This window comes from Drosophila sulfurigaster, chromosome 3 (genome assembly GCF_023558435.1).
Source record: "Drosophila sulfurigaster albostrigata strain 15112-1811.04 chromosome 3, ASM2355843v2, whole genome shotgun sequence".
NCBI classification, from domain to species: Eukaryota; Metazoa; Arthropoda; class Insecta; order Diptera; family Drosophilidae; genus Drosophila; species Drosophila sulfurigaster.
The window spans coordinates 13710418-13726018 of NC_084883.1; the positions used below are offsets into that span (position 1 = coordinate 13710418).

Here is a 15601-nt window from a genome sequence, read left to right on the forward strand (position 1 = left end):
GCGCCTCTCCAAAGGCAATATTATACAATATATATGCGAGATAAAGGAAAACTTTGCGAATTAAATGCTGAGAGTGAAACCACAGGCGAAAGTTGACCAGCTAGTATCCAGTCTACCACAGATTGAATGAAGAAGATGCAGCCACAGCTGCAGCTGCAACACCAAAAACAGTTGATCATAGAGTTGTCCAGCAGTTAAAAGTTGTTTGTTGTTGCTGGTTGTCGACTCTGTCATAATCAGCAGATGTTTGCCCGAATGAAACAGAAAAATACCAATCGAAAAAAAAAAAAAAACAACAAAATTCGAAAGGAGGAAACACAAGCGTCAATGGCCAAGCGAAGGAGATTGTAAAAATTCGTAAAGTTGACCCCATGCGATGTTGTCCAAGCAGCAAGCAGCAAAAGCCATCGAATTCATATCGATAAGGAAAGAAAAAGTCATTGTATTAATATTTGTGTTTTTTTGTATTTTTCGTTGGTTTTATACTTTTTAGGTATTTTTTGTTTGTTTTTATTGAAATTCCTTAGATCGCAAGAAGCGCACAGAAGTAATATGTATATGGTAAATTGTTGTTGTAGATACACATAATAATTAAGATTAATATTTATATAATGTAATAAGTATGTATATGTATGGTGTGTGTGTATGTGTGTGGTGTAGTGTTTCATTGTGTATGTGTGTGTGTGTGTGTAGTTTCTTTGTGTATGCTGTGTGTGTGTGTGTGTGTTTTAATTGGATATACGTCGTACATACACATATAAGTAGTATTGTATATTTAGGCATAATTATAATATTATATACAAATCTCAATAGATTGTTGATTGATTTGATTTGATTTTTCTTCTTTCTTTTTTTGTTTGATTTCTTTATATTATGTATATATATATATATATATATGTAACTCTGTAACTGTATGGTTTTTGTTGTATAAATTTAAAATTACATGCTATGTTTTTTTGCAAAAAATGTCCACGCTTACAGACTATTCGCTCTATTTATCAGCTTCAATCATTCTCATCATTTTACCTATATAACTAGTAATATATATCCGATGTGCATATGTCTGCATATACATACAATATTTTGTTGTGTTTTTTTGAAGAGTGTTCTATCAAAAAATATCAAGCAGCCAGTTGTGAGCAAAGTTTCAGAAGAAGAATTATCTTGGTTTGGAATACATCGAGGATATACATACACATACATACATATATGTATATACACACATATACACAAAGCATTATAAACATTATTATGTCACAAATTTAAACTAAAGTTAATACAATACAAAAATTCAAACACAATTGCAGTTGCTTCCGAGTTGTTACAACTAAATTGAAAAGTACACAAAAGTAAAACGCCCAGAGTCGAGCTTACAGTACAGTAGACTGTTAACTACAGTTAATGTTACATTTACATTTACATTTACAGTTATAGTTACAGTTACAGTTTACAGTTACAGTTTACAGAGTTAACAGGAAACATAGATAATTTGTTGGTTGGACTTGCAGTTTGTCTTTCATTGATTAAACATACGTACATTTACAATTATCGAAAAATTTTGTTGTTTGTTTGTTGATTTTGTTTTTTTTTTCGTTTTTCTTTTAAATATGATGTTCCGGAACTCTCCATCAATTCTTTATGTTTTTTGTTGGATTATAAATATATTTGTAGATAGATAGATAGTTAGATAGTTCGATAGATAGATAGATGTATATATGTATATATATATAATATGCGTTATATGTATATCAGTTGAATCATTCATAAATTATCACCCAGCAGTTTAAACAAACAAACGAACAATCAATCCAAACTCCAGTCACTCACATTACATCACATCACATCAATCAATCAATCAATCATCATCATGTTGCTGCTGCTGTTAAACTTCACTAGATATAGTACAATATGTATTATTTTAGATATATCATTCCTTTTTTGTTTTTGTTTGTTTATCAACTACAGTTTACAGTTTTACACATTTAATTAGAAAACACTGAAAATTTGTTTATCAAACTTTATCCCCATTTTTTTTTCTTCCTTCTCTCGGCAACTCTATAAAAATGTTTCAAGTAAAAAAATTATACATATATATTTCTTTATGTTTTCTTGTTATTATCGTTTTGTTTTTGTTTTTATAGAGATTGTAATTTGTAAGTTTCGAATCTCGTTTTCCCGAACTTTCCATTGAGCAAAACGTCTTACGCTGAGATACATTTTGTGTTTAGAGAAAAGAAAAAAACAAAAAACTGCACTGTGATGAATTGCCGAATCTAATGATTGTACAGTTAGTTCTATAGAGTCCTTAAGAGTTCTTAAATCATATACAATATATAAATACAGTTTTTTTTCATCTTCATTGTTGTGGTTTCAACTCTCTCTCTCTCTTTTACTTTTACTTTTGTCAATTTCGACAGCTAAAATTTGACTAATGATATTATTGATTTATTTATTTACATTACGCATATATGTCATAATTTCTGCACTTCTATCATCATCATCATCCTTATCATCATCATGATCATGCTTTTCTTTTTTTGTAGAAGTATTTTTTACGTTTTTTCTTCGTTAAATATATGTATTTTTTTTTTGCTTTTTAGTATATTGGTATTTTTTTTGTTATATATATGTACGTAGATAGTTTGATTGGAATTTCTAGGCGACGGTTCAGAGGCCGCTTCACGCGCTTAAAGCAATACGAACAAATTCAGAGAGAAATTCTATAATTAAATATATGTTTTTTTGTGTTTTCTTTTCTTTTTTCTTTTTTTTGGAGGGATGCTAGGAGGTGTGTGTGTGTGTTGGATGAGCTGAAATTCGAGCAACAACAAATGATAATAATGCAAGATTTGTTTTTTTTTTTGTGTGTGCTTTTTTGCGCCGCAATTTTTTACGTTTTTTTCTTTTTTTTTATTACAAAATGAGAGAATGTGTACGGGGAAAAGAGAGAGAAGAGGGGGTGAAGGAAGGAGGTGTAGAATTAGAAATGAAGAAATTCAATGATAATCGGTAATAAGGTTTTTCAGTAGTATACAAATTTCGAGTGTTTCTTTCTTTTTTTCAATACAAGGAAATTTTTTTGAGCGGCGCAAAAATTGGAAAAATATTGGAAAATAAATTGTGAATGGCTTTTGTTGTTGTTATAAATTGTTGTAGAAATCTTGTTGAGATGGCTGCAAGTGCTGTTATATGGTTGCTCCTGTTGCTGTTGCTGCTGCTGCTGGGCTTTGTTTTCGGTCTTCACTCTCTTCGCCCATCGATGTTGTTGTTGCCTGCTTAGTCTTTGTTGCTCCTCTTCTTCTTCTAACAGCGGTCAGTTTATCATCAAAGTTGAACAACATCATCATCATCATCAGCATCATCAGAAGGAACAACAGAGTTGGGTGTGAAGCTGTGTAAAGTTTTAAAGATTCGTGACATGCAAATACGAGTCCTTGCCAAGCAGCAACAAACTGGGCGACGAGCCATCGTGAGGATAAAAATATGCAAACTGTCCACTGTACGTGCCCAGCAGCTCCTGTTGTTGTTGTTGCTGTTGTTGTTCTAGCTTGCTGTGATTGTGATGTTGCTGTTGCTGCTGTAGTTGCTGTTGCTGTTGTTTCAGACTGTAAACGGGCAAATTGCTAATCTGCTGCTGTGTCAACACCAAGCTGCCTGTGGCTGCCACATCGAGTGCTTCTCTATTGCTGTTGCTGTTGTTATTAATGTTGCTATTGCTGTTGCTCTTACTGTTGTTGTTGTTGTTGCTGTTGTTGCTATGGTTGTTGGTGTTCTCTTGTTGCTGTTGCTGTTGCTCTGGCTGTTGTTGTTGTTGCTGCTCCAATCACGTGCTCAACCAGGTGGAGTTGCACGTGCAAATGGTGCTGGGAATCACAGGTGCATAGTAGACGCCATTGGCATAGATGAGACCCGGCGGCCCCGCCTGTATCTGTATGGTCTGTGTTTGCGACGTCTCAGCAGCGGCTGCTACTGCTGCCACTGTTGCTGTTGTTGTGCCTGCCACTGTTGCTGCCGCTGCGGTTGCTGCTGCTGTTGGTGGCGCTGTGCTGCAACAGATGGTTGCACTGGCTGGCGCCGTCTGTTGCACGTAGATCGTTTGCGTTTGCGGCGTTTGTGTTGGCGACGATGCGACCAATGCCAGCACCGGCGTCTGCCCCGCCTCCAGTTGCTGCTGCTGCTGTTGTTGCTGCTGTTGAAGGTATTGCTGTTGCTGGTGTTGTTGCTGCTGCTGCTGTTGATGATGATGTTGCTGTTGCTGTTGATGCTGCTGATGCTGTTGCTGATGGTGATGCTGATGATGCTGTTGATGATGCTGCTGTTGATGTTGCTGCTGTTGTTGTTGCTGATACTGATGCTCCTGGGCCTGCTTCACCTGGTTGGCCAGCGAATGGATGAGCAACAGGGTCTGGCGACGTTCGTGGCCCATCAGACAGACGGTGGACATCTCGACGACATTGTATAAATGCATCAGGTACTCGTATTGCAGCGGCTCCTCCTCGACGCCCCAGAAATGATTACGCAAATAGGCCTCGAGCTTTGTCGTCTGCGTATTGATGTCCGGAAAATCGATAAAGAACCGCGAGCACATGTAACGCTCCAGTGTCTTGATCAGCTGCGAATCGACAGCGGTGTAATTGCGCACCAGCAGATTGCAGTATTTGAGCAAACCGCCGCCGCGTATCTCCTCCGGCTGTCGTGTTGAGATCAATTTCTTTTGCAAATGATACAGTGCCTCCTGAAAGTCGCCGTACACCGATTCACCCACCACCGTCGGGTAGAAATTCTCCGATATGGGAAGTGCGGCACAATCGTAGAACAACAGCAACGAGTCCAACACAATTTGGAATGAGTCCACAGAGAACTCGAATTGTCGTCGCATTGTGTCCACGAATTTGAGTTCGACATTCTTGTGACCCGGTGAATTGCCCAGCGAGATGAGGGACCAGCGATCGCCATCGTTGTTGTTGTTCACCTTGACCATCTTGCCGACGTAGGCCTCCTTGAGGGAGCACGTGTAGATGCGACGCTTGCAGACGCCCTCGGGCATCAGGTCGAGCAGTGTGTTCAGCACGGCGGTCTTGACGCGATCAAAGACACGCGGCGAGCTCAGCTCAATGGCAAATATCAGATCCAGATCATTGTACGGCTGATCCTCGTTGGCCAGCACATGACTAGCGGCGCCGCCATTCAAGCGTATATCCTTGACGAGCACCCCGGCACCGCCACTGTTCACATCCGCCTCCAGCTTGCGACGCACCAGATTCACCAGATCCTTCAGCGTCACCTCCAGCGTTGGGAAATTCCCACGTCCATGGATGGCCACCTTCTCGTCCATCACATTGTGCAGCTTGCGCACCTGTTCGAATGACAGCACAGCCAAGCGTTGTGTGCCTCCAGTGTCAACACTCTCCAACGATCCGTGGTCCGAGGTCGAGGCAATCGAGGAGCCCGAGCTGGGCGATGGCGGAGGGGTTTCGGTGCCGCCATCCGAGTGGAAACCATCGTCGATCTGGTAGACGTCCATTCTGTTGTTGCGTTGCTGATGAAATAACGGTTCGGCGGCTCCGTCTAGTGTCCCGCACTGCAAGCAGACAGTGACCGAGAGAGAGACCGAGAGAGAGAGAGGGAGAGAAATGGAGAACAGAAATTGGACGTTAGTTTTCTTTTTAGTGGCAAAACGATTGTGCTGCAATTTTATTTATCACACATTTTTCGAACGAGCCGAAAAAAAGCAAAGCAAAGCAGAGCTGAGGCTGAGGCTTAGCTGAACAACAGCTTGCTTGGTGTGTGTGTGTGCGTGTGTGTTGGGGAAATTATAAAGTATGTGACAGTAAAATGACAAAGAATGTGACCAAAAATTATAATATTAAAAAGCATAAAGCTTGGTTGAAGATTTGAGCTAATTTTGAGTTACTTCACTTCATAAATGAAGCAAAACTTTCTTGGAAAGCCTGAAGAATAATATTAAATAGTTTAAAGCTTGGTTAAAGCTTTCAGCTACTTTGAAAAATTGCTTCTCTTCATAAATTAAGAAATACCTTCTTTGAAAGAAGAGGAATATAAATAAGCTTAGAGCTTTATTTTACTAATAAAGCAAAGCATTCTTGGTTAAAGCTTTACTTTATTAATTAATCATGGAAGGACTGAAGACACTTTCCGCTGGTTTTAAGGTTCTCAACTACGATTAAGAGTAATTAATATACAGTTATAAAATAGAGGAGATGGAATTATAAAGAATTGAACAGCGTAAAGTTTAAGCTTGCTTCAAGATCAAAACTTTCTGCTATATTTGAGTTAAGCTCTTACAAGCAGCTTTCAGCAGCTTTCGAAGTTACTAATTTTGATTAAGAACATATAGAATAGTGCATTTGACATAAAAAGAATTATAAATATGAGATCAAATTTCTGAGACTTTCTCAGCGTAAAGTTGAAATTTTCTTCAAGATCAAAGCTTTATGATAAGCTCTTACAAAACTTTCAGCTGCTTTCGAAGTTACTAATTGTGATTAATAATACATAGAACAGCGCATTTGATATTAAAATAACATGGAATATTATGAGATCAAATTTAATTTAAGAATTTAACCGCATAAAGCTTTATCCCACTATAAGCTCTTGCGAAACTTTCATCTGCTTTCGAAGCTACTAATTATGATGTATGAGAAGAATGTTCAACAAATAATGTTTTCTTTAACTAAAGTGTAACCTAATCTTGGCTGCTTTAAAAAGCAACTTTAAACTATTTCACATCGTGTGGTAATAGAAAATGTCTGCGAATAGATTTTCTCAGCTGCAGGTAAGAACTTTTTATATTAATTCAAGCTTTTATCGTTTTGCGGCTTTCGAAAATCATTACTCGAGTAATATAAGTCACTTTTGATGCATCGTTACGCTCGAAGTGACAATAAAAGTCACATTTCTAATGGAAATATAGTAACAGCTGCTTCATTAAACTGTTTGTGCGACTGACAGAAGAGGAGAGCATATCATTTATATTATTTTGTTGCCGAGTGTAGTATTCTCTCATTTATTCATTTTATTTAGTTTTCGGCATTTTATTGCCACCAATGCCAACAAATTGCCGCCCGGGGTCTGTTGGCTGTTGCTTTAATTAATTAATTTGCTTTAAATTTGCTCAATTTCGCATGAGGAAGAATCCCACTCTCCGCTCTCCTCTCTTTTCCCTCTCTCTCAATCTATCTTCCTCCCTTGCACTCATCATTCGCTCTATTTGGCTGTCGCACCGCCTACATATGCGTCTATATAATATGTTCTATAATTTTGTGGCGTTGTTTTTTTTTTGTGTTCCCACATTTAATATGTTGTTGTTTATTTCCCTTCCTCTTTTTTCTCGTTGTTGTTGCTGTTAATTTATTTGTTTATTATTAACGTCTCACCATTTAGCGCTCACCGTTCCACGTTTTTGTCTTTTGGGTCTTTGAGGAAGTTCTTTTCGTTTTCGGCTGCTCAAAACACACAAAATTTTCAGTTCACTTTGTCAAAAGCGACCAAAAACAGAAATTCTTGTTCAAAATATCCGCGTTGTTATCGAATGTCTCGATGTGTCGTCTCTCTTTCTTTCTTTTTACACTCTCTGTCCTTTTCTTTTTTCAGATTGCTTCGCTACTGTTTTTGGGGTCTAGAGTGAGTCTATCAGCTTTGGCATCGACAACGACTTCAACAACATGTGGGTCTGGGTCTTGGCTATGCTTAGTTCTTTCTTCTTATCTCCTTTAGCGTTCTTAGGCTCGGCTCTATCTCACATTAAGCATACCCTGTAGAGTGCAGAGTGCAGGTATTTTGATTCTTTGTTTGCTTGAGGCGAGTGTTTTTTCTAGTGTATCAAAGTTTTACAGTTTTCTTAACTGACTTTTATCTCAACACCCATTTGGTTCCCATTTTTTTGAAATTTCATTTTACTATTATATTTTCTATTAAAATTAATAAATATTTTGTGTATTAAAGTAATCTATTATCTTCTATCTTCTCTCATCTTGATTTCATTTATTTTCTTTAAGAATTTTCATGTCTCTATATTTGTTTATTTTATTTTTTAAAGTTTTTTTTCTTTTCTTCTTATAAAATGAATATATTATATTATATATTATTATATTTGTATTATTATTGATATATTTTGTTCTATCTACTCTCATCTTGTTTTTTGAAGAATTCTTTTTTCTTTCTGAATATTTTATTTGATATCAATTTCAGAATTCTTCTTTATTTATAATTGTTTATTTTGTTTTATGTTATTTACTTTCTTTAATAATTATTTTTACTTTATATTTGTTTATCTTATTTTATTTTATTTATTTTTTAAGAATTTTTTTCTTTGTATATATATTTTTTTATATTATCTACATTTTAGTTTCTTTAATCAACCTAGGGTATCTTCACGTTGGATTCATTCATTTTGCTTGCCACTGCGTGGCGTCTCTTGCATCGGTGTATGTGTGTGACTGTGTTTGTGTGTCGCCTACTTTATCATTTTGTTTGTGCGTTTCACAAAAAAAAAAACAATTGAATTTTTTCTGGCACAGAGGCGGCAAGCGAAATGTCTCGAGATATGTATGAACATACATAAATCTGTATCTGTATCTGTATATATATATTATATAGTATATAGCGTAGCTCGATGAGCATAGCGACTGAATGCGTGCAAATATTCCGAGAGCTATAAACTAATTCAAATAGATTCTTGCGTGCCTCTAGCGATGCGAATGATTCACAGTCTGCGAGCTAACCTAAGTAGCGTCGTTTACACGATCCGCACTATTCACGATAACTATTTGTATGTACGTATGTGTGTGTGGGGTAGTTATCTAGCTGTGTGTTTACACGCTATTCATTATGAGTTAGCTTTGCCTCGTTATCACACTGAGCGACAACAATCTACAATTAACCTGACAACAACAACAACAATAACAATAACAACCACAACAGCAATCACAAAACTAATTACTTTCTTTTCTTGCTATAATACTGGCCTAATAAACATTATGATAAATTAAACGTAAATCCAAAAAGCGAAAGGATAAACACCAAAACGCAACGCAATAAAACTTCTGACTCATTTGGCAAAAAAGTTAATTCACAAAAAAGTGCCAAAGAGATAAAAACTAGATAAATCGCGAATAAATACAATTCCACAGAATTCCACTTTGTTCTCTGTGTTTAAGCCACGTGTAAACTCGAGCATAATTTACAACAAACGAGCTGCAACATTTGTTCGTTGAGTGCTTAAATGATTTGTTGTTTGATTTATTATTTATTAATTGCCTTTGACGTGCTGTGTAATTGCAATTGTTTAGTATTATAGTATTGCATTTTCATGAAGCAACACACATTTTCTTTTTTTTCCATATTTCAACTACAATAATTGAGCGCACATTTCATCAATTTGCTGGCCAATATCTTTCGTAACTTTTCGTCACTCTGTCTACTATATATACGCTATGTACATCTGAATGTACGATAAATGTGTATTTGTGTCAGAGAGCTGGCAACAAATTGAAATTTGAAATTTGACTTTCTCCTGTCATAGCACAACAACAACAACTATAAGAGCGAATCACACAAATCGCATACATAATTCAATTAACACAATAACTGAAATTAACACATAAATTATTTGGCACTTTTCTTAATTTCTTCAACTAATTAAATGCACTTATTTTTGTTTTTTTTTTTTTTGTTGCTGTTCTTGTTTTTGACACCATTTCTGACATTGTTTGGCTGCGACAAAAAAAACCCAAAATTATAACAATTTTAATTAAATTTACGCAGGCTTTCGATTGTAGTGTTGATAAGGCGAGTGTGCGAGAGAGAGAGAGCGGCAAGAAAGGGAGGAAGGGAGAGAGAGTGCCAAAGCGTGTTTGCACTTTCTTGTACCCTGTACTCGAGTTGAACAAATTGTTTTTTAATGTGAGTAGTGTGACCCTTGAACAAAATGTGGCAAAGCATAAAGAATTTAAAGTCACAAGTTCACAACGTACAGCGTATACCCTGTAAAACTAAAGATAAAGGGTAAGTGCTAGTCAGGCATTTAGTTCGTTTGTTATTTCATTAATTGGCTAGCGTTGTGATAAAATACTTTTTTGCCATTTGCCATTTTTGCTACATTTATTTCAGTTTTTTCTTGTCGAATTTCACAATGTATTCGTTGAACCTCTACTCCCAGGTGTATGTGTGTGTGTTTGTGTTATTCGTGTGTACTTTTTCCACAAATAAAATAAATTAACGCTGCAATTTTCACCAATTTCATCTGAGCATTTATTTTGTTGCTCATACACAATGAGTAAACATCATTATGTATTCTCATGATGCTGTTGCTGATCATGATTATGTTGCAGTTGTTGCATAGCAACTCGCACACACACACACATACAGGGGCGATACCAAGACACGCAAACAGGTGTATGGCGTGCTGGCCTAGACAGCAGACTGCGACTGGTCTCAAATAAAAGTGAAAATCGTTGTTTTTTCTCCTTCTTTCTGCTGCTGCAGCAAAAATACAACAAAAAAAAAGAGAAAAACGCAACGACAACAACAACAAACGGTGGCAGAAAGTCTTTGCAAAGCAAAGCTCAAACAAGTGTAACTTAGCAGCTGTGTCTGTGCGATGTCCAAAACGCAAAAACAAATATGGATTCCGTATGAAGGTATGTAAGTATGTATGTAAGTGGCTTAGGGGGAGGGGCAGTATTACCGTTAAACTGGCGAAGACGACGCACCCGCGACTGCGACTGCGAATGTTGCTTTTGCTTTTTTTTTTTTTATTTCTTATTTATTTGGCTCTTGGGCTCTTCGGTTTTTTTTTTGTATTTTCTTCACTTTTTTTTTTTAGCACACTGCGTGTATCAATCGAGCAATTGAATTTCGTTTTAAAATTATATGCCGCGAGTATCTTATTATAATTTCACACAATTGGCCACACAGAAACAACAACGACGAACTAGATGCAGCACACAACTCACGAAAAACACAGACACAAACACACACACTTGATTATTATGCTTTTGAAATTTTGTTGTTTGAAAAGCTAATGGCGCCGCGCGTTCGTTCCGTTTGCTAGCGTCGTGTGTTGCGTTGCGTTGCGCGTTTGAAAACCAAATGAAATTGAAATGCTTATTAGAATATTCGCGAGTCAGCAGAGCAGCACCGAAAGCTTTAGTCAGCTGACGTCACAACGCGCTGCCGCAGCCACTCACCGTACACCGAAACGAGTGAGAGAGCGAGTGAGTGAGAGCGACGCGCAGTGACTGAGTGAGTGAGTGAATGTGTCTTTTTTGAGTGAGTGAGCGTCGGAGAGTGACTTGAGCACAATTTTGAGCATGTTTGGCTGCCCCTATGCATGCGTCTGTATGTGTGTGTGTTTTTAGAAGGGCAAGCATAAGCATAGTTGCAGGTAATTCTGACGGTCGCTCGGTTAGTCGGTCGCACAGTTCGTCGTCGTACATTCAGTTCGTCGATCTGTCCGTTTGTCGGTCGACTGCTGCAATGCGGGCGCTGCTCGCTCGCTCAGCTGATAAAGCGATCATGCACATTTCTGTTGATGTATGCAAGTGTGTGCGTGTGTGCATGTGTGCGTGTCTCATGTCTGTGTGTTTTTTAGCTGAGCTGATTTTATGCCTTATTCGTAATGCATTTTTGCTGCTTGCCCAGTTTTCGATTTCATTATTTCTTGTAGTCGTTTTAGTTTTTTCATTTATTAAATTTCGTTTTTTTTTTGGGTTTCTTCTCTCTTGCTATTTAGCTATTCTCATTGTTGTTGTTGTTGCTTGTTGTTGGTTGTTGTGGTGGTGTTGCCGCAACGCAAATTACTTAAATACTTTACTTCTTTTTTTTGGCATTTTTGTTGCTGTTGTTGTGTGCTACGTTTGCTTTGCTACGTACGCTTTGCGGTGTCCAATCTATTTTTAGACTGCTTGCTTTGTTTTTTTTCTTTTACTAATTATCCGTCGCGTTGCCCCCACCCCACCCATCACTTAGTGGACAATGCTGATAAGAGTGAAGAGCAAAGCGCGCTTAGTATAGGAAATAGCTCAAAAGCTCATTTGTCGCTGTTTCTGCACTTAATGAGCCAAGGCGACAGAAGCAGCAAATGAGTTTCGTAGCAAACAGCTGCTGTATTTGTTTGCTGCACTTAGTGAACCGAGGCGAAAGGAGCAGCAAATGAGTTTCGTAGCAAACAGCTGCTGTGTTTGTTTGCTGCACCTAATGCAATGAGTTTCGTAGCAAACAGTTGCTGTGTTTGTTGATCTCGTTTTGGAGTCAATTATGTAATGATAAATGCCCCATTTGAAGCTTGAGCTTTTACGCAAAATGCGTCTAAAAATAGCACTCATAATTATATATGCCAGTTAATTGCCATATTATTCATTTATTTTATTTGTGTCTGCGCCTGTGTCTGTGTATAGCGCATAATTTTGTTTGGCCTTTCAATGTGTGTTTTTTAATATTTTTATTCGCAAATAGGCATAATCATAAACCAGAGAGCTTTATATATTTTACTGGCGGGCCAGCCACAGATACAGATACAATTATAGCGGCTACACAGCATTGTGCCGTTACTTTGGCATTTTGCATGGCACAGAACTCGCGATGCGATGATCGGGCATTTATTATTACCGCTGGCTTTCTGGCTGGCTGTGGCCTGTGGTTCAATGTTAATCAGCAGCTTAAATCGAAATACAACAAAAAAACAAAAAAAGAAACACGCACACACACACACACCCATTATGTGTGTTGTACTCGAATGCAAGTAACGCAATTCGAGTGGCCAAAAAGATTAATGTTGTTTTTTAGCCTTTATGATGGTTGCCCCCCTACCCCCCGCACAGCTAACGAACACAATAGCAACAACCAACTACAGCTCAACTTCAGTTTCAACTTCAGTGCGCTAATGTATCTTGCAGATACACATGCACTGCAGCGAAAAAAAGGCCGCGACTTTTGCTGGTTTCTGACAGCTGTTCCCCTCCCACACTCATCTACCCCCCTCCCTCCCTCACCAACACACCCCCTTTGCCTCCTTTTGTTGTTGTTATGAATGCCATTTATTGTAGCTGTATCTGTTACCATATAAATGTATCTGTATCTATAGCCACTTGTAGCTACGACTGATGATGATGATGATGATGATGATGCTGATGCTGGTGCTGTGTTGCCTTTGCGCTCTTTGGCAAGACTCGCGCTCAGTCGGTGCGACCCTGACCTAATAAGTATGCGCAAGCGCAAATTGTCTGTTTTGTTGTGGTGTTTTGAATCTTGTATCTTGTATCTTTCACGACTCTGCGTTCTGCACGTCATCTACATTTCGTATATAGTTTTAGGTGTGACCTTAATCAATATATATTTTTTTGGTTTGCTGTTTGGAAAATGTCAAACGAAAGTGCGACACAAAGTTCCAATTCCAATTCCAAATCCAAATCCAATTTCGTTTCCAATTCCAATATGAATACCAAAATCAAATCAAATCAAATCGAATCGTATCGTATTGAATCGAATACCAAATTCTAGCGCGCCTTCAATGCAAATGAAGCTTAATTATTATGCCGGGCCGAGCACAGAGCGCCAAGTGCCAAATTGAAACCGGTTCGACCGACATTTCAAATACGTGTATAGCGGGCTATGCGACTACAATTCAATTATACAACAACTACGGAGACACAGAGAGACGGACGAACGGACGGACGGACGGACAGACAGAAAGACGGTTAGACAGGCAGTCGAACCTTGCTTAGCCAGGCCAAAACACACAGACACACACAACGAGATTCACTTGCGGTTTTTGGCATAGTTTCACATACCCCAAACTGAGGTCGCCAACTGAGGGAGAGAGAGAGACGGAGAGAGGGAGACGGAGAAAGGGAACGAGACCGAAAATGAAAGTGCAGCGAGAATTTCCAGATGATGACGGAAATGGTTTCCATTTGATAGCCGCAACAACAACAAAAGCAAAAGCATTTCTTTGGGCTTTCGGAACTGCAAGCAAAAGGGACTGAAGAGATGGGGAGAGGGGGGTAGTGTATACACAGTATGTCTGTATATTGATTGGCTTTCGTTTGACGTTCGCTTCGCCTCGCTTTGCTTTGCTTTGGTTTTTGTTTATTTCATTTTCGGTTTCGGTTTCAGTTTTAGTTTCAGTTAATCTTGACCCGACGGTACAAAACGTGACCGAGCGAGACGGCAAGCACAATTGCCATCTCACTCTAACCAACAGCAGCAACGGCAATAAATCGAAACCAAACTGACACGAGTCTCGACTCGAGGCCCATTGACGTTGAACGTTAAAAGGAAGCACGACACGAAAAATTTGAATAATTAAATTACTTTTCTTTCGCGTTGTCTTTCATTAGGCTTGCATTGTCTGTTTCCCCTCCCCCTCCCTCTTTTCGAAAACCTATTTTTAACTTGCACAAAACAGTTATGTAACAATGAACAGACCTACAAAAAAAAAAAAGATATCAGCTAATTGGTCCACACTCAGCTATAGAGTGATTTAGAATAATTATTTAGCACTGCGCTAAAAATTCATTTACCCAATTTAATTGCAGCCTCATTAAAACATCGCACAGCAACAACAAAAACTAAATAAAAACCCAAACAAAATTAGAAAGTTTGTGCTAAATAACAAATTGTCAACTATGATATTATCACATCATCATCATCATCATAAGTTGGGTTCTGCTGCCCTAGAAGTATCTCATAGACGCTCTCAATTGTGATCGCATTTGTGTAAATATTATCAAACATTAATATTTGAATGTGCCCATAAACTCAATGTGCAAGTGCCACATCTATGTTAGTTCTCTATTTGTCGAGGCAATTCAAATTCGAGTACATTACCAACAAACAGCTGCAGTCGTGGCACAACACAAAAGTATCTCGTGATTACAAGCGTTTATTTACCTACAACGAAAACGAATCGAAATGTGTTTATTAGTTAAATGTCAATTCGGTAATAATAAACAAATAAATAATAGTTTAAATACTATATATTAATACTTTATGAAAAATACTATTCATACATAAAATATACTATAAGTATAAATGGTATATTTAAATAAAAATACTATTTATACATAAAATATACTATATATAAAAGGTACTTTATGTATAAATGGTATATATAAAATATACTATATCTATAAATGGTATATTTTATGTATAAATAGTATTTATTTACTTTTTATCAAAGAATTTATATCTTAAAAGTATATTATTAATAAAAATACTATTTGTTTATAAAATATACTATATACGTACAAATATACTATATACATATATTATATATTGTGTAAATAGTATTTTATATAACCAATATACTATTTTTACATAAATACTTTGATAAAAATTAACTTTCTCCCTTTTTAAATTCTGTAATCAACATTTCTATGCCATAAAAAACTGAATTTATTGAATTAGAGCTACAATTTATCACACATAGCTAACAAATATGAACTTGAAAATTAATAACAGACAATAAACTGTTAACAATAAGTATTTTCGTAGCTAATCATTATCCATTTAGAATAGTTTTAGCAAAAATAATTTGACTTTTAATTCAAGGTAAAATAAATCCACTTTTTTAAACAAA

The 15601-nt window shown here is 37.1% G+C and overlaps 1 protein-coding gene across 1 annotated transcript in view; it reads right to left on the bottom strand.

The window, feature by feature from the left end:
- Positions 1 to 1081: 1081 nt before the first annotated feature.
- The window catches only part of LOC133844027 (uncharacterized), a 67200-nt gene continuing 52680 nt past the window's right edge, over positions 1082 to 15601 (bottom strand). Inside the window, exon 2 of the mRNA XM_062277836.1 lies at positions 1082 to 5581. Coding sequence (XP_062133820.1) covers positions 3824 to 5581 — 1758 coding nt within the window. The 3' untranslated portion in view covers positions 1082 to 3823. The remainder of the gene's footprint in view (positions 5582 to 15601) is intronic.